A 22,422-nucleotide genomic window follows, 5' to 3' on the forward strand; every position below is an offset into this window, starting at 1 on the left:
GTGAAAGCAGTGTTCTCTAATAAAGATTCACAAAGGAAACCATATAAATTATATTAAACTGAAACAGACATGAACTGGCGACTTGTCCGTGGTGAACCCAGCCTCTCGCCTTAAGTCAGCTGGGATAGACTCCAGCTACTCTGTGACCCTGATGAGGATACGCTGTTACAGAAACATGAAGAACATAACACACATTCATCAGAAAGGTGTGTACTGTTTATGACACAAACCTGCCTGTTCAAATGAGACAGCAGCGTCCTGTAGCAGAGAGAACTGACGACGAGTTTGGAAGAAAAACAAGAGTCAAGCAGCTCTTTTTAAAAAGATTATATATTACAGAAACAAGAATTTAAAAAATTACTTACACACATTATAAAATAATACTTTTTTCTCTCAGCACCATATTTTATGTTGAAATGTTTCGTCTTCAACACAATAAAAACAAACATATTTGAGGTCATCCTCCGTGGAGAATCTCAAGGTCAGATTTCTTAATTTTTGTAGTTTTTGGCCATCCCCGTGTCCCTGCTATATTTAAAAAAGACAAACAAATCAAAAACAAACAAATAAATCAGAACCTAGTATGATATCACCCCACAGCCACGCATGGCGGCCGGCAGAGCTGTCCCCTCCCTCTCACAACCTTTCTCCTACCCGCCGTGGTCTCAGATAGAAATGCGAAAGATCAGCGGATTGTGTGTCAGCACTGACTCGGTACCTGAAGTTCTGTGCTTTATGTCAAAGCCCAGTCAAGCAGTAACCCGAGCCTGAAACCATGAAACGCCAACTCAAACAGTAGCAACGACAAGGAAATGTGACAGAACTGGAGAGTCACCATTTAATCATTACAGTGGAAGCAAAAATTTAACAGCACAGTACAGTCGATGAAAACACTAAAAAGGGATATTACAATAAAATATGGCCACAGATTCTTTGGTTCTACAAAAGGAGTTTGGACAGGGCGTGAACAGAAGCACCATAACTCAGGCTGGCAGCGAGTTTAACATTGAAGTCACTTTGCTTCACTCGACCTTCAAGCTGCAGGAAATAAATACAAATGAAATATACCACATTTGACTGGAATATTTGATGGTCCTTGTTTTTTTAATCTCAAAGCACCCTGTTTGTTTTAAATAAATACAATAGAATATCACTATTTCTGTACAAATGGAATGTAATGCACATCTTCCCCAGTAAAAAGCTTTATGAAATTGTAAAAGAGACTAAAGAAAATGAAGGACTCAAAGTGAATACTAAAACTTTTATGCTTTGGTATAATTAGCACCTTGCCACACAGTTTCTTTCAGTAAAGCATGCGTTTTATTCACTGCTGTAGGAAAAAAGGAGGGAACTTTGAATCTCATATACATATTTAAACCCTGATGATGTTCTGTGCTCGGATGTGAAATCAGAAAACGTGTTCTGGATGGAAAACAGTGATCAAAAAAACTCCAGAAAGTGACTCAGCAAATACTGGACTGGTGTGTGGTAGTGACCCTGGTAGCCTGATCCACGATTTAAAGAAGAATCAGCCGTTAACATGCAAAGTACAATAGCATCAAATCTAGCACAGTTTACAAAAATAATGGCTTTTATGTCCAACGTTAACAAATGAACGAATCAAAGAGTCTGCTGCTCTCAGGGCTGAGCAGAGTTTTAAAGAGAATGCATCACACTGGACTCCATGACCTCATTGCATAACACCAGAAAGATTTTTCAATCATCACTTTGAGCTGATGGTTTTAATAAAACTTCAGGATGTCATGAAGAGAATATTACAGAGGAGGAAATTCACAAAGACAGATCTAACAGGCTGCTATCATTTGGTCAGTTCCCTCATTTTTTTAGTCTGGGTGGAAACTGGTGGCTTTAATTCTTTGGTTCCTTTTGCTGTAACATAAGAGCTGAGACTTACTCTGTGTTCAATGTGAGCAACATGATTGACAAGCCACTAGCCAGACGACCAGATGAGTTAACCCTTACAGAGATGGTCCAAAGGTTTGCGTGTCAGCCACAGCTAAACTGGCCTTCAGTTTCCAACATTTTATCTGAATGACTAGATGAATAAAAAACGTCCAACACTGCGAGTCAAAACACACATTTAAGGGTTTCAAACATCATGCATGCAGACAGCTACACAGGAGCCTCGTGCATTCCTGTCAGTCATTAAAGAGCGACCGCCAACCACGCTGCTTACGGTGTGAACGTGGAATTAAAGAAATGGAAATAATGTCCAAGTGTGACCCTTTTTTGGGAGGAGGAGGGGGGAGGTAGAGCAGGTGAGATGAGTGGAAAAAAAAAAAGAGAGACAGCGGGGAGGAGAGAAGAGTGAGAGGGGGATCGGAGACGGGGAGGGGGGCTTCAGGCCTCAAGTCGCTGGCTTGCTCTCTTTCTCGGGCCGGCCCCTTACGCTGCTGGTAAAGAAAACACTGTTTTATTCCGAAGAACTCTCTCCTGGTTTTTTCTTCCGTTTTCGCGGTCATGCACCCAACGATGGTCTCCTCTCCGCGAGTTTTTTAAAATAATTTCTCTCCTCTTTACTTTTTTTTTGACGTCCATTAATTGTTGGGAGGATGTTGCTTTCCCCAGGCACGTACTTGAGTGTGAGTGCATGTTTGTCTCACAACAGCATCTGCATGTGTAAAGTGTGTGTGTCTGTGGGTGTCGGTGTGTGTTTCATATCATTTACAAGTTAATTTACAAATTACTGGGCATGTATGTTTATTATATATAAGTGTGTCTCTAAGTGCATGCGTGTGTGCGTGTGTGTGAGTATTTGCATGTGTTGTTCTTTGCATGATGCGTGTGTGTGTGTGTGTTTTTAGCCTTGGAAACAGACAGGTCCCACTTCAAAGCCAAACTGCTGGTTGCTCTCCCCAAAGTCTGACACCTTGATATCCAGCAGAGGAAGATGCTCCACCTGTGGCGTGTTGATCTCCAGGACTGTCCTGTCGAAGCCCTTACGATACTGCAGAGAGAGAGACAGAGATCTGTGAGAATCACGATGTATACATGTTTGTGCATCACAAGTCGGCATTAAAATCACCATGAGCCTTTTATTATATGCATGCATTATAAACCAGTGAAAACATATCTGCAAATATATCCAGTAGACAGCAGATCAAAGAGTCAATTCTCAGTCTTAAGTTATGATGAATGCCTCCTCATACAGTGGTGAATAATAAAAAGATGAACAACACAGCAGAGCTCAAACTCACAGAGCAGCCGTCGACCAAGGCTTTGATGTAAGGGTTGGTCTCGTAGCTCAGACCCTCCTCGTTGGCACCTTTGAGGTGCAGTGCCCTGTCGTAACTGTTCTTGGCGCTGGGGTCAGCCCAGGCCACTGAGCGGTGGCAGTGGTAGGTGAGGTTCTGGCGGGCCTGGACGCTCAGGAGACGCAGGAAGCCCAGCTGGACTACACCCACGGGCTCGCCATTAGAGTCCACGTAGGAGAACTGGGAGGAGGAGGAGGTGATTGAGTGGGATTCAGAAGGATAAGAAGGTAATCAGGAGCAAAGAGAGAGAGGGTAATTAAGTAAGGTTGAGAACTATAAAAACAAAAGTCTGACAACCAGTCCGTATGTCACAGAGGGTTACTAACCTTACTACCAGTGGCGAACTCACTAAACCAGGATCCTGGAGTCTCTTTGTCCCAGGAGCTCATCTTCACCTGCCACCAGAATTCATCACATATTTTAGTCAGACTCGTTTTACAGCAACCTGAACTCTTTTTTAGCATCTTAATGTGATAATCAGCCAAACCTTCACAACACAGTTTCAGGCTTCATTATCCCTGACACATTTTAGTTTAGACTTCTAACTTCAAAGTGTTGGGAGATTTTATTTCACAGGATGATTTTAAGGAGATTTTACAGTGTTGCTCGTTTGGTGTACTGACCGTGTTGATGCTCTTGCTGGGGTACAGGCACGTCTCTGCTGCGTTAGTGAAATTACAGAAGACCTTGAAGGAGTCTCTGGAGCAGCCCTGGTTGGGGTCGATCCAGTAATCTCCTGCACAGACAGAGAGGGTGGTAAAAATGTTAAACCTATTACTTCATGACTTTTTTTGGGGGGGTTTGGGTTAATTCCCTTACCGTCTTTGAGGTCTGGTTGACTGAGGTGCAGGTCTTGGCAGGTGCGCGCAGGACTGTCCTGGGTGCCCAGAGGGAAGCGCATTGTCTCGATCTCCTGTCGAAGTGAGTTGAGAGAGCCGAAGATCTCCTCCATGCCTTCGCTGCCCATCAGGAACTCAGTGCCAGCGGCGTCAGATGCAGGCATGTCGGGGTCGGACTCAGGGAGAAGCTGGCTGGCGTCGATGGAACGCTTGGACTTGGGACTCCTCTGGATGGGCAGGGGCTGAATGACCTCGCCTGGTGGTCCCTGGGAAGCAAGTTAACATTTTCATCAGTTCACTGACAAACAGTGAGGTGTAATAAGCGAGAAAAGACAGAGTGAAAAGTACTTACAGGAGGTCCAGGAGGTCCTTGTACACCCTTTTCTCCCTTTGGACCAGATCCTCCCTGAACACAGCGAGAGAAGAAAGATCCAGAAACAGGTCAGTGCATTTTTTTTATGAACAATTAACTTCATTTGTGGTTCGAACACTCAAAGTATACTCACAGCAGAACCTTTAGCTCCTTTGATACCTTGAGGACCCTGTAAAAGATATGATGCTTTAGTTTAATGCTGGTGACCATCCTTCAGTCTTTCACTACTGTCACTAATTTCTGTTCTAGTGTGATGTCGTGTTCATGGGATAAAACAGTACAGGTACTCACAGGGAGACCAGGAGGACCAGCAGGGCCGAGGGGTCCAGTGCCTCCAGACATTCCCTGTAATGAAATACAAGATGTGTCTAACAGGAGAACAGTTCTCAAACATCACGATCAAAATGAATGTGAATGTTTTTTGTTGAACACTTAAAGAGGTCAGACTTACAGTCTCTCCCTTTGATCCAGGAGATCCATGAGGCCCGGGCAGACCCCTGTCTCCCTTCTCTCCCTGCTCTCCTGGGGGTCCAATGAGACCGATAAGACCTGGGTGTCCCTTCTCTCCCTTGGCACCAGGGTCTCCACGCAGACCAGGCAAACCAGGAGGTCCCTGAAGGAGGAGAAGAACAGAAAGAAGCATGAGGAGGAGACAAGAAACATGAAGGCCGTGTCAAAGTGCAGAGTAGATGTATGGATGTATGTAAAAAGACATTGTTATCTTACAAGAGGTCCAGGTGGTCCTTTTTGTCCAGCAGGTCCTGGAGATCCTTGCTCACCCTGACAAATAGTGAGAAACACATTTAGCAGGTGAGCCAACACACCATACAACACGTATGTCTCTAGCGGTTGCATTAACAAATACAAAAATGACTCACCACTGATCCCGGGAGTCCTCTGAGACCTTCTGTTCCTGGTTTTCCTGGGACACCCTGAGGTCCCACGGGGCCGGTTTTTCCTGGAGGGCCGACAGCACCTGAGTCTCCCTGTAAATGATGATGACAAGAATCATAATTAGAAAAATGTATCACAACTGAGAAAATGGGATGACCAGTTTACAAATGTTTTTCAGAATAAAAGCAGATTTAGTGATTGATCCTGGGATCACTGATGGATTTATCATCACCAGGAAGATCTGATGTCAACTTTATTGTCTTCATATGATGTTTGTATTATTTGCCCTGAGTGTGGACTTAACATTATCAATGCAGAACCGCAGGGCGCTGGAAAATGTGCTAAAACTCTCTGGACTCACCTTAGTTCCCTTCTCTCCCTGACGTCCCTCTGGTCCTCTTGTTCCAGCAGGGCCCTGGCCAATAAAACAACGCATTAATAAACACAAAACATGATTTCACAATTCACAATTCCATTAAATCTATAGCAAGAAAGATAATCACTAGACTGACCCATGTCAATGTCAGGCCATTCCTCTAACACTGGAGAGAATCCAGACTTCTCTTTTTTATCTCTCACAGCAAACAGCAAGACTGACTTGGTGAAACAGGTTTTATGCTACATCATTCATCAACTCCTGTCCACTACGTCACAACACAAAAAACACTTCAGCCAGTGACACGTGAAAAGAGTACAGTAACCCTTACCCTCTTTCCTGGAGGGCCGGGAGGTCCGTTCTCACCAGGAGGTCCAGGGGAGCCCTGCAACAGGTGGCAGAGACAGCAGATTGAAGACACTCAGATATTTTTATAATACTTCGTTCACATGTTTGCATCGTCGTATCTTTTGACTTACAGATTCTCCTGCTTCTCCATCTTCTCCTCTCTCTCCCTTGGCGCCATCTTGACCCTGAAGTTAAGCAGATCAGATTTAGTGGTTTCTCTTCGTGTTGTTCAGTTCAGCACAAAGTTCTGCCACACACAACTTTGAAGCTTTGGAATCTAACAAAATATTTTAGTGATATGGTGTTTAAAAAAAAAGATACTCACTCTGGGTCCAAGCTCACCAGGGGGACCAGGATCACCGGGGAAACCAACAGGACCCTGAAGTTAGAGACAAAAACAAGTTAAAGTTAAAAGATATAAAGAAAAATAAAAGGAGGAAAGAAAATCATCTGTGTGGCAATGTCACTGTGTGACTGTGAGTGTCATACAGGGTTTCCTTTGGGTCCATCGTCTCCAGGTCGTCCTCGTCCTCCAGCTGGTCCAGCAGTTCCAGGTTGTCCAGCCTCTCCCTTCTCTCCGCGCTCTCCACGAGGACCCTGCAACATAACCCTTTGTTAACTCACTGATTCTCTTAAGCGGTCAGTAAAGTGCAGTATCCTGATAACTCAACCCACAAGGTGTTAAGGTCAGACACTCAGCCACTTACCTTCTTTCCTGGTTCTCCTCCAATTCCAGGTGGTCCTCCCTCACCGGGCTCTCCCTGTAAAGCAAACGATATTTTAGTTTTCAGGACAAGTTAATTTTTTAAATTTCTTGGGACACCATCAAACTCATGCAGAAATATTGCTTCTTCATCTCTGCACCTTCTCTCCAAGAGGTCCAGGATTACCCAAACCACCAGGAGGACCTTGAGGACCCTGAAAAAGACACACAAAAAACAATTCAAACAAAAAGATAAAAAAATTCACAATGAATGATCAAAAAAAGGAATAAAAGCTCCATTTTTACTTGGTTACCTAACAACACTTTCACCCTGTTAAAGGTCACCTGACAGAATCTTTTTGTATAATCTTAACAAAGCGTGGCAGTGAGATGGCATGTGTGATATTTAAAACACAAAATTCAAGACTATGGCTGTTTTTGGAACAATCACATTAGTGACATAACAATAAGTCATGTAGATGTTATGTTGTTCTCATCTTATGAATAAGAGCTGTAAACACTCACGTCAGCACCGTTGGGTCCAGCAGGGCCACGAGGTCCTGGAGGGCCTGGAGGACCCTGGAAATGTAAAAAGGTTCACGCTTTTATCATCATTTATGATTTTATTATTATAAAATAAGTCACTGATGTAGCCATTATGATTGATGTTATATGTTTCTGGAAAAACTCACCAGAGGTCCAACATCTCCCGTCTCTCCCTTCTCACCTGGAGGTCCTGGCAGTCCCTGCAGGACAGAGGTGAGAAGTTAACAAAGAATTTTATTAAATATTTGTGTGGATCTGTCTCTGAGGTGACTGCTGTGGCCTTTATTTTACCTGCAATCCGATGGGTCCTGGGGCTCCTGGGAATCCTCTGGATCCTTCGTCACCTTTAGCTCCAAAAGGCCCCTGCTGGCCCCTTGGTCCTAGCTCTCCATCAGCACCCTGCACCACAGAAGAAGAAAAACAGAAACAAAGACAAGAGAGGTAAGAATAAGTTGGCTGAAAACATTGTCTGCATCTAGTCATGACAGTGACTGATCATCAGTAATGATTCATGAAGTGTTCGTTGCAGTTCGACTTTGCCTAGGCCTTGTTGCTCCCATATTATCATTAGCTTTCTTTGTAAAAAAGGAACAGGTGAAACCAAGTGGTACTTACAGCAGGACCAGGCTGACCGACAGGACCCATTGGCCCGGGTGGACCAGGAGGACCCTGCCAACAAACAAAAGCAAGCATCAACAATGAATAAAACAACAAGACAGCAGTGATATCATAAACAGAGGAGACAGTTTTCAAACTGATGCCAGTCTGTCACTCACATGCTCTCCTTTTGCTCCCTTGCCGCCCTTCTGACCATGTTCTCCAACCTCACCCTGCATCCACAAACAAACATCACGTTATAGCAAACAACGTACAACCAGCTGGTGCCTCTGCCCTGATAACAGCAGGGTGGAGGCACAACTCAATAACCACATTTCACAATTTCAGACTGTCTTATAGTTACTGGCCTTGTCTCCGTCCTCTCCGGGTACTCCAGGCGATCCAGCAGGGCCAGGCAGACCCACGGGACCCTGCACTCCATCACGACCTGCTGGGCCAATAGGGCCTTTCTCACCCTTGACAGGAAAAAGAACAAGAGAAGAAGAGAATCAGTAGTTGATCGTTTTTTCTTTGGCTGCATGGACAAAGTCTTTGGACACTACTGCACACTGGACGAAATTCTCCAGAATACTCACAGGAACTCCCTTCTCTCCAGCGGGTCCAGGAGGCCCCTGAGGGCCTGGTCTGCCAGGAGGTCCAACAGGTCCAGCGGTACCAGCTTGTCCCCTCTCACCAGGAGATCCCTAGAAAGGTACAATATCATAAATACGACATACGACTGACAATAACAAACTATAGCACTTTAACTGTGTGGGCTAGTTAGATATTACTGTAATTTTATTTGCTTTTTTGATTTATATAGTTTTAAACGTACAGCAGGTCCAGGAGGTCCGGCAGGTCCTTCACTTCCCTTCAGTCCTCCACCTCCCTGGAAGAAAAGGGATTAATCAGCAATATTCACCTCACTTAGACACTTTTATCCAAAGATACATTTACTGCTATCAAAGAATCAATATAACCTTAAAAACTGTTTCTTAAAAACAACTGCCAATCAGCCTCATGCAGTATTTCTCTTGATCATACTCACAGGAGTTCCAGGCAGTCCTCTCTCTCCGGGGAAACCTCTCAGTCCTGGTGGCCCGTCTTTACCGGGGCCTCCGGGGGGTCCAGGGTCTCCCTTGGTGCCCTCCTTCCCTGAGGGACCAGAAAGTCCCTGCTCTCCAGGTGGACCTGGTGGTCCGGGGTGTCCACGCTCGCCCATGGGGCCGGTCTCTCCTGATGGACCCTGGGAGGAGGCAGATGGGGAGAGTGCAAAGATGTTGGGAGAGGAAAGAGGGTGGAGAGAAAATAGAAAACAAATGAAATGAAGAGAGGGCACGGTGTGTTGTTATGAAAACTGATTTACTGTATCAGTAATGAGAAAGCTGCACCAAGACTGAAAAAACTCACCTGAGGTCCAACGACTCCAGGAGGCCCAGGTGGACCCATTTTACCTTGGAAACCCTGGAGAAGAGAAATTCAGTTAACACAAAATTTTGAAAATATTTAACTTTGTTTCCACTGTTGAGATTCATCATAAAGTCAAAGTGAAATAAGAAGGAAATAAACTTTTTGTAAGGAGCCCAGTGATTGGTCCGCTCAACAGAAGACCCAGTCTACACTACATGACACAATATTGCTCTGTTACATGTGGACAGATGTTTTAAGGGTCATAGCTGTTAGCTGGAGAGGGAACGATGAGTATGAACATCAACTTTACAAACTAATACTCTTAAAGTCTTAAAATCAGCAGTTTAAACAAGAACCATCTTTAAAAGTCATTAAAAAAAATACAACTCACGACTTCTCCTCTCTGTCCAGGGTGTCCAGGCAGCCCGTCCTTTCCTGGTGGTCCCTGTAAGGAAATATCGATCCAACATCATACATCAATTAAATCTCCATCTTATGAGTTGCAACAACACAAACCCAAGACCATGCTGGAACAAATTCTCTGAAAAGCCAAGTGATACCACTTTGAATATATTATATAATATATCAATGAGAAACTGGTGTTAGAATATTACTTACAGGAGGTCCCTTAGGTCCGGGGAAACCATTGGCTCCCTGAGGCCCGGGCAATCCCTGGTGAGACAACAACATAATATAATAAGAACATATAGGAATAAGCCATTCAGTGCCTTAGGAAAGCATGAGGTACAGATCTGAATGTAAGTGCCAGACACTGCTTCTCTGTGGAGAAAATGAAGCACTCACCCTCTCTCCAAGAGGACCGGGAGGGCCATCACTTCCTGATGTTCCCTAAAAAAACAGCAACAGTAGATAAAAAATGAAGTTTTGGATCACAAGCTATTGTTCTTCAATACCTTTTGTTTCTTTTTGCTTTAGGCCAGATGGCAAAGAATGTGGATTTTTAGCTGAAGATATGAACTTTGCATAAAATATTAAAATACTCTTAAATCAGTGAACAGGTGGATGTAAAAATGTGATAATGTTTAAATAACTCAATAAAAACTCTGAATGTCAAGCTTTAAAGTTTTGTTTCCATCAATATGAATATACAGTGTAAGGATAATTAAACATGATCATCAACAACAATAACCATCATCAAAGTCATCATGATCTCTTCACTGTGTAGACAAACCTTTGCTCCTGGTTTCCCTGTTGCGCCTCTTGGTCCTCTCTGACCTCTGGGACCCTGATGGATACAAACAGCAGACACAGTTAGTGAAAAGTCTCCCTCAGTCAGAAACAATGCAACAATGATGTCATCTGATTAAAGCATATCATAACACCCTCTGAAAAACTTTAGACCTTTCTGCAGTGACGCACAGGTGTACTAAAGGACTGTGTGACATCACTGTTGGGTGTGGTTAAAGTTTCAACAAAGCACACGTCTGAACACAACTACCCACACCCAGCTGTGAGGCTTGTCAGCCAGAGAGGGCAGTGTAACTCTGCTTTTCAGTTACTCTTTAATACCATGAGCAGTTTTTGAAAAGACCCTCATCCTCTGAGCAGAATAGCTTTTACAAACTGACTGAAAGAGTGAGTGAATAAATGTGAAATAGTACCGTTGGTCCTCTTTGTCCTCTTGGTCCTGATTTGCCACTAAGACCCTGAAAGAACAAACAAATAATTACAGACTCACTGAGACAGAAGTGAGATTAGAAGAACTCAATCTTGATCACGACTTTCACTAATCGATTAATCGACAGAACCATCAACTTACCCTTGTTCCCTTCTCGCCGTTTGAACCAGGGAATCCTGGGAATCCAAGAGATCCCTGAAACACAAATCAACATCTCAACATCAGCACTGTTTCACACACATACAGACCCAGTGAAATCTCTTAACACAGTTCTTCGTGGGTGAATAAATGAGTCAGTGTGGATGATAGATGCTGCATGTGTGTTTTGTCTTACCTTGGGTCCTTGTCTTCCAGGATATCCAGGAAGTCCAGGTACACCAAGTTTACCCTGAAATCAGATAATTACATCATTAATTTTTAATACGAATGGTTCATCTGTAATTGTGTTTAAATATTACCAGCCTATCACACATTGTATTATGATGATTTGTTCAAATTCAGAAATATTTACAATAATATGAAGGATAAATGAGAAGTAGCTGATATTGTGCTCCGAGGTGTGCTACAGTCATATTTGCATGCAATGAAATGAATGACAAAATATCTTGCAAGAACTCAAATGTTTCAGAAGCAGCTAACACAAAATCAAACCACTTAAATAATTCAAACATACTTCAAACAATTTCATGTTTAAACGTCATGCTTCACTTCCACGCTTTCTTTTCTTGTGCACATAGTTATATAACCACAGCACAATGAAACGTCCTGCGTCATGTCTTGTCCTTACTCTACTCTTATAAAAATTGGAAATATCTCGGTAAATTTGTGGTGAACGTCTGCATTTTTCAAAGGACTTTCCTTTTGATGAATAATACAGAAATCAGGAAATGATTAAACAGGATGTACCTTCTCTCCAACTAATCCAAGTGGTCCGATCTCACCAGGGGGTCCGACACGACCCTTTGGCCCCTCTGGACCATCCTCTCCTCTGGGACCTGAGACTCCAATCTCACCCTGTTGTTAGGACACAAAGCACAACCATCAGAATAAAATCAACACAATACAATTCAATCAGTTCAAGCCTAAATTAATCAATGAATTATTTGATTGAAGAACTGATCTTACCCTCTCTCCCTTGGAACCAAAATCTCCCTTAATTCCAGGGAAACCGTCTTCTCCCTAGAAACAAAGCATACGGTACATACTCAACAAAAGATTAAATCAAGCACCTGAACATGTCCTGTTTTTTTACATGTTGATATTGAGTGAGTGATATAAAATGTGCATATTATCACTATACAATTGTGATGGATGTTTCTTGAGTATATTTGGAAGTATTAAACTTTAATGAATCACTTACCTTCTCGCCCTTGTGACCCTTCAGTCCACGGATTCCTTGACCTCCCTGCAATCAAAGAATTTCACAATCACTGATGTGCTAAGGAATATTTAATCAGTCTTGGGTTGGTTCAGTTTGTTTGCACATAAAATGCAAAATATAACTTAGACTGTGCAAAATGGCCTCTGACTAACTGAACTGACCTTGACGCCACGAGGTCCAGGATAGCCGATAGCTCCCTGGGGACCGTTGGGACCCTGAAGGAGGTCAAAGAAAGACAGGTGAGTTTAAGACACAATAAATACCTTAGTAAATATTTTAATCCAATTCCTTTATGGAATATGTTTCTCCTGTTATGAGTCATGTTTAATTAGTGAACTGAGTTTGTTAGATGAAAGTTATGTGGTGTGTTATCGTTTACACCCACCTGGTTTCCTTTGGTGCCAGTAGGCCCCTCCTTTCCTGGGTGACCCTGAGAAAGGAAAAGAAAGAGTTCAAGTCTCAGGAAGAACATGCAGTGTTCGTGGATTTAACTTAATTCAGTTTTAATGATAAGAAAGAAACAGAGATAAACTTACTGGAGGGCCGTCAGCTCCAGGCATTCCTGGCAGACCTGGTTTTCCTGTGGGACCCTGGTGGAGAAGACAAGGCGGTCAAAGTGAAAATTCAGAGTGTGGTGGAGTTGCAGTTGAAACTTTTTGGTAACATAAAAACAGACGAAACACTTACTTAGATCTGTGTAGCTACCAAGCTGACAAATAAGCATCATCAAGCAACCCTCCTAATCCGCTATTGTATTGAAATCTAATCTAATTAATGTTTTGAGTAAAACTGCCGTTTACAATTTCCATACCATTTAAATGAATCGTCATATAATATATCTGACCCCTCTGTGTCTCTAATTTAGTAAAACTTCAAGCCTCAAACTGGTATCCTACTGGTTTTCCCTTTTTTAATATCACTCACTGCATTATGTTTTTATATAACAAAGTGAGCATGCAGCTTCCTGTCCACTGCTTCATTGCAATAATCGATATCCAAAACACCAGAAACAGATTTTCCGGACATCCTGCCTTTCCTCATGTACATCTGTTCCTCACTGCTTTAATGGGTAAAATCAACAAGTTCATCCTGGTCATTCTAATGTACAACTGTTGTTTAATTGATTATATTTCCCTGAACAAGTTAACTTCTTGTATCTTGTGAAAGTTGTAGAGTAACTTTACATACTTTCTCTCCTGGGGGTCCGAGGGGTCCCTGAGGACCTGGCATTCCCTGCAAAACAACAACAACAACAAATACATGAGACACATGTTCAGTGCAAGGAATCAATACACACACTCAACATTATTGAGTTTTACTTTTATTTTTGGGCGCATGTGTTCACACCTGTTCATTTCAGCACAAAATTAAGAAGTTAATACAAAAAGTGACACAGGTAAGCTGTCCTCTGTCTCACCTGAGTTCCTGGGGTTCCCTGCTGACCTGGAGGTCCTGGCTCTCCTTGGGGACCCTGAGAGACAGAAAATGATAAAGTGATGACAAATGCGGCAGATAGCAAGACAGAGCGAAGGCCAGATCAGGAAGAGAGAATCATATTTTACAATTACTCATAAGAGAAGTCCCAAATTGGTACCAATACTCATGATCTGCTGGTTGAAAAGTACATGTTTATGTGATAACATGCTAAATAAATTAAAGTGACACTGACCAGGTTTCCTTTGGGACCGTGGGGCCCGTCGTTTCCTCGTACACCCTGAGAAAGAGAGAGGATGAACAGAGGGAAATCAGAACAGCTGCACATACAAATGACTCATTAACATGATGTCTGTTGGACTGAACACTAAAAATTTAAAAAGAAAAAAATCTGGTGGGTGGAGTTAGAAACAATTGAGTTGGCCCCAACTGATGGGGGTTGAGTTGCATTATGGGTAATTTAGATGCCAGGTTTTGTTAGTCAGACGATGTTTTAAGGAGCTCAACCGCTTTAGCCAAACGACTCCAGTGCATATAAATAAAATGGACACATAGGACTGGGCTGCCAAAGTCCTGGGTGTCTTGGTCTTGAGGTGATTGTGGGAACATTGCATGCTCATGTTTACTGGATTTCTGGATATTCCCGTTACATCAGGTCACAGGGTGCTGTTTCACAAGGTGTTGTGGGTGTTCAGTGGTCACAGACGGACAAAACAATGCAGCTCAAATAACAGCAGCACAATGCGGTTTGAAATAGTTTTTACTCACAGGAGGTCCAGGGATTCCAGGAGGACCTTTATGTCGAGCCAACCCACGATGTTGGTCCCTTGGCACACACACACCACACACACCACACCCACACCCACAACACACACACACACACACACACACACACACACACACACACACAGTCAGTAAGCAAAGTCGTAACCAACATATTTAAACAACATTTCAATTTTAATTATTCTAAAATAAATCATAATGCAGATGAATATTAAGCATTAGCATCAGGACAAATGAACAGCAAGTATATTGATTATTATATTGTAATGATTGTAACATAAGCATTTAAAACTACCTATATTGAATGATCTCAATATGTTGGTAAATGGTGCATCTATTTTTTTTTTCTAAAATAATTTTTGTTGTTGTAATTGTAATTTTTTAATGATGTTATTGATATTGAAATTTGTAATAGAAAAAAATATGATTTAATTTAAATCTCTACTCGCTAGAAGTGTTTTATTTTTGATGCTTTCTTAAATGTAGCTACATTGTTTTAATTTTTTATTTGATGTCTTTGATACCAGAACTAATTTTCAGTTAAGGGTTTTATATAAGATCTTATATAAGTGCCTGTCAGATGGGTATAGAAAAAAAAAAACAAAGAATATGATGTAGATTATATATATTATAATATATATATATTATATATATATATTATATATATATATATAATCCACATCATATTCTTTTAGTAACTAGTCTTATTCTGTAATTTTTGTTTATGTTAATTTATCATTGCTGATTTGTCGTGGAGAAGCCGACAGTTTACATCAAGACATCCATTTCTTGAAAGGTTATACGCTTCAGTCTGCACGTGTTGGTCATTTTTTTGGGACCATGTGATCCTGGCAGCATGCAGCTGCATCTTCTACATCTCCATCACTGCACTACACCTAATTACTGTGAAGAATCCCAACTATTTCAAGTGAGAAACTACAGGTGTAACAGTGGTGGTATAGAGGGATACACAATGATGTATTCAGGGACGCTGCATAAAACAGAGATAACAGACAAGAGGGAGAGATTTAAAATCAGCTGTGCTGTCATGGAAACACTCACTGGTTCACCTGGGAGACCCCTGGGTCCAATGTCTCCGTCGTCTCCCTGGAAACACAGACAAAAACAACATGACGAGGATGGAAGGATGCTGATTATGAACAGTTCTGGAGTGCCAGTGCCTGGAATCATTTAAAATTATTTTATGTTCGTACCCTCTCTCCGTCCTCTCCTTGAGGTCCTGCGGGTCCCATTACTCCTGAGTCACCCTGAAGGAGATGAAAGAGTGGAAGAGTCAGAATAATTCCTCATCTCTGCATACAAACATGTTCAAGTTCTTATACATATTCAAAGCAATCAATATCTCTTGCTCTACTACTTTACTACTTTATGTATGTGACATTTTGATTGTGTTTTGCTTTTGACTCACTCTGTGTCCTTTGTCACCGGGCAAACCAGGAAGGCCATCAAAACCACGGTCACCCTGTGAGAGACACACAGATATGTAAGGTATTATAACTGCATTGTGCAAATGCAAGATCAAGTAAAAGCTGGCTTCATCATACTCCTGTGGAGCCTACGTGGTTTTGACAATGTACCAGAGAGAGGTTACCTTAGATCCGGTCTCTCCTGGCATTCCCCTGGCACCATCAGCTCCAGCACGGCCCTGTCAGGAGACAAGCAGAGGAAGAACACGTTTAAAGTACTATTGCATATGACACAACAGTTGTTCCACTTATCAAATACTCACATTTTGTTTTTGACAGGGCATGCTTGGCTGAGATAGAGTAAATTTAAACAGAACTATGGGAGAGCTTAAGAGTTACAAAACTCTTTCTGCAGACATCTGGAGGTGCTGTGGACTAAAACTTTCTCATCTTCAGCAGATGTCCTGCCTGTGTACTCTGGGTTAAACTAACTATAAACAGGTCACAAAGCGATCCAGCCTTTCTTATACTCACTCTTCTTCCTGATTTGCCTGGGGGTCCCATCATACCCTGGGGTCCTCTGGCGCCCTGAAAAATAAATGAGATGTTTGTGATACATATTTGTTATAGATCTGAGCCCAATACTGTACTCTACAAGGAAGGGTAAATGACATGACTTAACAGACAAATTATTTAAATAATTAGATTTTTATGTATTTTTACCTGAGGACCGGGATCTCCACTCTCTCCCTTCAGACCAGAACTTCCTGGATTTCCCTGAAACAGACACAACAATCATCACCATCACTGCCAAAATTATTTATCCTTTCTCAGAAAAAGTTTTCAGATTCAGCTTATGAGATCTGAAATTATGAGATCAAAATCCTTGTATGAAATTTGTTGCATTGCATAAAATAAGCTTTGGTCATAAAATTGACAGTTAGCAAGACAACAATACTCTTGGTATTAACAGGTAAGGGTTCAAATGACAGATAACACACCAGAGGTCCAGGCCGTCCAGTAAATCCCATTGGTCCAGGAGGTCCTTTCAGAGCCATCTAGAGACAACGACATCTCAAAATCAGTGATTGTTGCACATGGCTGCTTGTAATGTAGATGATGTATGAAGAAATTCTTTTGTGCTCATTTTAAATGATGAGAACAGCAGATGTCTAAAAATAGAAATCTGCCTGTCTGTCTTTTTTGTTCTGTGTTCTGTGCAAAGGAAGACCAATGTCTGTTAAATATGCATACAGGTTATTATACATCTATGGACACAAGAATTCATTGACAGGATCCTTGAGGCACAGTGGAAATGTGAAGCAAAAGTGATGACTGACCCTGGCCTGAGACAAGATGGCTGCTGCCTGGGCTTCTTGTGCAGAAACGACAGGACCCTTATCTCCTCCACTCTGACCGAAACGGAACTGCAAAGACAAAAGAAAAAAGTTTTTAGACCATGAGAGTGGATACTTCACCTAATGAATGGTATATGATGTACTGGCAGGAGTATAGACTGCAGCTGATCTGATATTGACATCTGACATTAGAACAGGTATGCACACTGAATAAGCAGACCTGTACAGAGTATTGAACTAGGGCGTTGGAGCAAACATCACTCACGTTTTTGGCCATTTAAACAGTATCCATTTTCAATAAAGTATCAAAAGTTCAGGGTGACTCACAGGCAGCATGACAGAGGTTCCAGGAGGTCCAGGGACTCCATCAGCTCCAGGCAGACCAGCCCTACCAGGAGGTCCCTGCAGGATGGAGAGAGGTAGGTGTCAGCTGGCACGTTCAAGGATAGAGTGGAAGTGAAATACATACTGCAGTGACAAATAATGTCTCACAATCATCTGTGCACAGGTCGAGCACAAATGTCTTTACAAACCTGCACGTCTTCAGATAAAGTGAAACACTCACCCTCTCGCCAGGGTCACCGACAGAGCCAGGAGGTCCAGAAGAGCCGGGGGGACCGCTAGGACCCTGAAAGAGGAGGGGGAAGAGTGCTTGATTAGATTACAGACTCAATGAGCTGGGCTTCTATTTCACCGTCAGGTGAAGTTTTATTACAGTGTTGCAAAGGAATATCCGACACATAACGTTCAAGAAATAATGTTAATCATCACCACCTACTTGCAATAGTGGCACTTATCTAAAAAGTACTACTTATCTTAAACTACATGAGTTTTAATCTAATCGGAAAGACAACAAGGGAATAACCATGATTTACTTACGGCAGGTCCCTCAGGTCCTGGAGGTCCTTCAATCAGCATACCCTACAACAGTCAAAAAAGAAAGTTAAGTTAAGAATATTACGCAGGAGGATAAAAACACAGCAAAAGCAGTTCAAATCAGTTGTTGCTGGTGCAGATCCATGAAGCTCCTGGGAAAATGTGACTGTTGGAAGCTTCCCCTGCTGTCACAGAGTGTGCCTAGATACACCTGTTCAGGTAAAGCTGCTTCAAAACAACTGGTAACTCACAGGCTCCAAGACAGCAGGTTCTCCTTTCTCTCCTTTCTGGGCTCTGACAGCAGCCTGAGGAAAACACACATGTAGCCAACAACACAGCGTAGTCAGTACAGAGGTACTCACAAACACACACACTGAAAATAAAAATAAAGACAATAGACTCACAGAACAACAGGCAACAGTGTTTCCGCTGCATGCATTTAGACAACAGGTACACTCATGTAAAGACACCCACATTAGTTTATACCAAACACCATTATGCAAGTGTAAAAAAACAAAATGATAAAATAAAACCTGTTCGGCTCTTGATAAGACATAAGCTTTAGTCCAAATACAGATGATTCAATGTTTCTGCAAACTGTTGGTCCATTGTTTGTAGAATCTTTTGCAAAGATACAGAAAATCATCTGGGCTTAGCAGCTCTAAATGAAGCCATACACTGAGATAAATGGCATTCAAGATGCAGCAGTCGGTTGATGCTGCACTTATAAGTGCCTCTTTATGTAGTGCACGTGGCATGTTCAAGTTAATGTTTGCATGTATTAGGATCCCCAATAGCTCCTACCACAGTAAGAGCTATTCTCCCTGGGGTCCTGAGTCGCTCACTTTACCTCATATTGAATAAAATCCATTTCAACCATTGATGAGGGGACTAGATCCTTGTGTATTTAAAATGCATTCAAATACAGGTTTCTCTGTGATTGATTGAGCTTGCTTGGCATGAATTTCAATCAGTGAATAGACCTTACATTTTGAAAATACTTTTATCACACTTTAGGTGGGAAGCTAAAATGGAAGTTACTTAACAACATAAATAAAAAGAATCTAAGGTTGGACTGAAGATTCATTTTTACAGTCAAGTCTTAAGAGCTCCAGAGTGGTAAACAACAAAACACAGAAATAAATGATGTCTCTCCATGATGGCCTTTGAGAGACAGCGACTCAAGCAAGTCATTTGAGAGGACGATGAATACAATTTGACAAAGACTAGGATTCAGAGTTGGTTGAAACAGATTTTGTTTTGTTTTTTTGCCTGTGAAGCAAAACGACTTACGCCTCCCTCATCTGTCACAGCGGACAGGGCGGGGCCCATGTTGGAATCGACCCCTCCAGTCTCCAGTAATGGCTCATTGTAGTCCCTGTAGGAATAGTCGTATTCCTTAAGGCCCACGTCCCCAGTCACATACTCCTCAGTGAAGGCCTCCTCGCCCACACCGCCTGCCTTGCTGGCTTCTACCTCCTCTCCCACCAATGTTGGCTCCACCTGGGGCTGGGTTGGGTTTATCAGAGCCGCAACGGGACGGATAGATAGATCGATAGATAGAAAAGAAAGGTAAGAAGGTAAAGAAGGAATAATAAAAGGGGGAGGGAGAAGTATGTGTGATGAGGAAATGTTAGTGAAGGAAAGAGAAATATAGAAGGAAACATCAGGGGGAATGGAGGAGGGGGCATATATAGAAAGAAGTGAGTCTTACCTCTTGCACATAAACAGTGACATAGGGACAGAAAACAAAAAGACATCTGGCAGACTGTGGGGACTATATTAGTCCTTCATGCTGTAACTTCAGTCTGATCTTGAATTATCCTGCGACCTTAAATCTTCCGTTAATCATCTATTGTTGAGCTTATAATAATGTGTTTCCACCAAAGTATATCCTCATCAGCTTGTGTGAGATTACTCCAAATTTGCCTAAATATATTATCTGATCTATATGTTTAGTTAATTAGAGAGACTTCAATGCTTGTATATTCTTGAAACACACAGAGCTGGTATGAAGCACTTTGGGAAAACTGCTGCTGCTGCTATGTGCTATGCAAAGCAAAAACTATGTTATTTTCTATTTCACTTACCATGGGTGTTTTTAAAACAAACATGAATCCAGTGGAATTATGCTGTACTGTTATCTCAAATAAAAGCAATCACTGACAATGTGAATACATCTGAAACACTATAATGCATAAATATTTGTTATATATATGACACAGAACTGACACATGAAACAGGAGCAGAAACATACTGAGCATCAAAATCAGAAAACAAAACAAAGTCATCAAAGACAGCTAATACAGATACAATGGTAATGATGACAATAAGTGAACTGAGAAACAGATCAGAACTGTGACAAACTCATTCACAAATTCTGATAGGTTATGGCTGTAAAGTAAGACACAGCAACTACTGTATTCTTTAGTTCGGTTAGATTCAAAGAAGAATGCATTATATTCATCTCCCTTTGGTTAAAACTGCATATCAGACGTTCTTATGCGAATCCCCTTTTCACAAGATTTTTTTGTTCTTATGTCGAGATAACAACCTGATCAACCGAGAATCTTGAGATGAGAACAAAACGGGAATCTTGTTGTTAGGGAAAAGGGGAGCCACATGAAAATGTTTGATGATACAAGCAGATGAATGTGGTGCATTCTCTTTTGAAAAAGCTTTTGTTTTTTTATGTCTTGTCAGGTGGCATCGGTGCCAGCAAAACATCGACGTGTGGTTAGAAAAGTGTAAAGAGAGACGGAACTATAACTACTGAGTTAAACTACTGAAAGACTGGGCTCACCACCACACAGGTATTGTCTTCTTCCTTTGGAACTTATTTAAATGATGGATTATTCCTGTTTTTGTCACCATGTGCTTCTGACTTATATATTATTATATCTTATATTTATATTTTACTGTGCAATTTACATATATGTTCTTTATAAGGTTTATCTATTCTGTTGGTCTTCTTGGACTATTTCATCTCCTTGGTGTGTTATCAGTGTGTAATTTTCTTTTTACCTGAACAGCGTTCTCTTCTTGTCCAATCTCGACACCATCTGTCAGCGGCCCCTCATAGTAATAATCAGTCTCTGTAGGGGTGTGGCCAGCCTCGGAATATTCAGTGTCTACATCCTGATTGGTCAAGTTGACAGGAATTGGAGAGCAGGGAGGAGGTAAGCAGATTTGATTGAAAGAGCGTGGTTAGTTCAAAGTCTGCTTGTAAGTGACGATGAGTTAAAAGAAGAAAATGGAACACATCATAAAATTGCGGTTGCCGGAGGCAAAGAAATGTTTACAGGCAACTCACATTTTTATCAATTCAAAAAAAGAAATTTCAGGTAGTTTCAGAATCTCAACAACTATAAATGTTGCCATATGCAAGATTTAGGGAGTCATTGAGACTACTTTACTGAGATTTCTTTTCATTGTATTGTTGAACATTTTTGCTTTTAAAAGCTCACAAAGCCAAGATTCATGAAAGGGTGAAGTCTGCTCTTATTGGAAGTAGGACTGAGAGCCTCTATCCATCCCTCAAGATGAAAACATCAGAGCTTGATGCTGTGGGATGTCTAGTTTCACCCAAGACCAGAAAACAGAGAGACAACCCCAATCAACAGCCTCACAGAACATCATTTAGTTACTTCAGTGTAACAATCAACACAGGCTACGAATTTCCCAGAACCCATTACTGACCATGAACTATACCATGAAGCAAGTCAGCTTCATAGTAGAATACACATTGGATTAAATATATCATCTAATTAAAGCACTAGTTTCTGTGAGGCTGCTTTATTCATATATGATACAAAATATATTCAGAGTCAAGGAAACAGGTGTCAGAGAGAAAACACAGGTACTTAAAAAAAAACAAAGAAAGAGAATGACAGAGTGACAGGAGAGTTGTGTTGTGTTGCTTGTGTATAGAATGTGACAGTTTGTGTTTTCTCAGGTTTAGTTTTTGTGCCATAGCAATCCATGCTCATTCATTTGGCTGGTACGTTAATGGTTTCCCCCGAAAAGAAAGAGACGGAGTGCTGGAGTGTATTCAGGTTCTGAGATCCAGTTTCAGCAGCTTGAAGGTAGGAGTATGAAGTGAAGTAAAGAACAATGAAACTATACAATTAGCCATGCTTCAATGTGCACTGCTGTATCATATC

General features: G+C 41.7%; 1 protein-coding gene across 1 annotated transcript in view; it reads right to left on the reverse strand.

Annotated features, from left to right (window-relative positions):
• Window positions 1–393: 393 nt before the first annotated feature.
• col11a2 (collagen, type XI, alpha 2) overlaps window positions 394–22,422 on the reverse strand; it is a 42,524-nt gene continuing 20,495 nt past the window's right edge. The window contains 60 exon segments of the mRNA XM_027286705.1: window positions 394–2,968; window positions 3,219–3,455; window positions 3,602–3,670; window positions 3,899–4,011; window positions 4,095–4,380; window positions 4,467–4,520; window positions 4,621–4,656; window positions 4,779–4,832; window positions 4,939–5,100; window positions 5,214–5,267; window positions 5,366–5,473; window positions 5,743–5,796; window positions 6,089–6,142; window positions 6,237–6,290; window positions 6,431–6,484; window positions 6,595–6,702; window positions 6,813–6,866; window positions 6,970–7,023; window positions 7,334–7,387; window positions 7,501–7,554; window positions 7,646–7,753; window positions 7,970–8,023; window positions 8,131–8,184; window positions 8,320–8,427; window positions 8,548–8,655; window positions 8,787–8,840; window positions 9,000–9,197; window positions 9,362–9,415; window positions 9,753–9,806; window positions 9,980–10,033; window positions 10,166–10,210; window positions 10,554–10,607; window positions 10,984–11,028; window positions 11,142–11,195; window positions 11,335–11,388; window positions 11,907–12,014; window positions 12,126–12,179; window positions 12,361–12,405; window positions 12,543–12,596; window positions 12,767–12,811; window positions 12,918–12,971; window positions 13,570–13,614; window positions 13,799–13,852; window positions 14,051–14,095; window positions 14,584–14,631; window positions 14,633–14,641; window positions 15,661–15,705; window positions 15,813–15,866; window positions 16,028–16,081; window positions 16,211–16,264; window positions 16,560–16,613; window positions 16,749–16,802; window positions 17,027–17,083; window positions 17,366–17,452; window positions 17,711–17,785; window positions 17,949–18,011; window positions 18,263–18,304; window positions 18,511–18,564; window positions 19,553–19,768; window positions 21,284–21,397. Of these exon segments, the coding sequence (XP_027142506.1) occupies window positions 2,822–2,968; window positions 3,219–3,455; window positions 3,602–3,670; window positions 3,899–4,011; window positions 4,095–4,380; window positions 4,467–4,520; window positions 4,621–4,656; window positions 4,779–4,832; window positions 4,939–5,100; window positions 5,214–5,267; window positions 5,366–5,473; window positions 5,743–5,796; window positions 6,089–6,142; window positions 6,237–6,290; window positions 6,431–6,484; window positions 6,595–6,702; window positions 6,813–6,866; window positions 6,970–7,023; window positions 7,334–7,387; window positions 7,501–7,554; window positions 7,646–7,753; window positions 7,970–8,023; window positions 8,131–8,184; window positions 8,320–8,427; window positions 8,548–8,655; window positions 8,787–8,840; window positions 9,000–9,197; window positions 9,362–9,415; window positions 9,753–9,806; window positions 9,980–10,033; window positions 10,166–10,210; window positions 10,554–10,607; window positions 10,984–11,028; window positions 11,142–11,195; window positions 11,335–11,388; window positions 11,907–12,014; window positions 12,126–12,179; window positions 12,361–12,405; window positions 12,543–12,596; window positions 12,767–12,811; window positions 12,918–12,971; window positions 13,570–13,614; window positions 13,799–13,852; window positions 14,051–14,095; window positions 14,584–14,631; window positions 14,633–14,641; window positions 15,661–15,705; window positions 15,813–15,866; window positions 16,028–16,081; window positions 16,211–16,264; window positions 16,560–16,613; window positions 16,749–16,802; window positions 17,027–17,083; window positions 17,366–17,452; window positions 17,711–17,785; window positions 17,949–18,011; window positions 18,263–18,304; window positions 18,511–18,564; window positions 19,553–19,768; window positions 21,284–21,397 (4,542 nt within the window). The 3' untranslated portion in view covers window positions 394–2,821.

Source organism: Larimichthys crocea, chromosome XIII (assembly GCF_000972845.2).
Source record: "Larimichthys crocea isolate SSNF chromosome XIII, L_crocea_2.0, whole genome shotgun sequence".
NCBI classification, from domain to species: Eukaryota; Metazoa; Chordata; class Actinopteri; family Sciaenidae; genus Larimichthys; species Larimichthys crocea.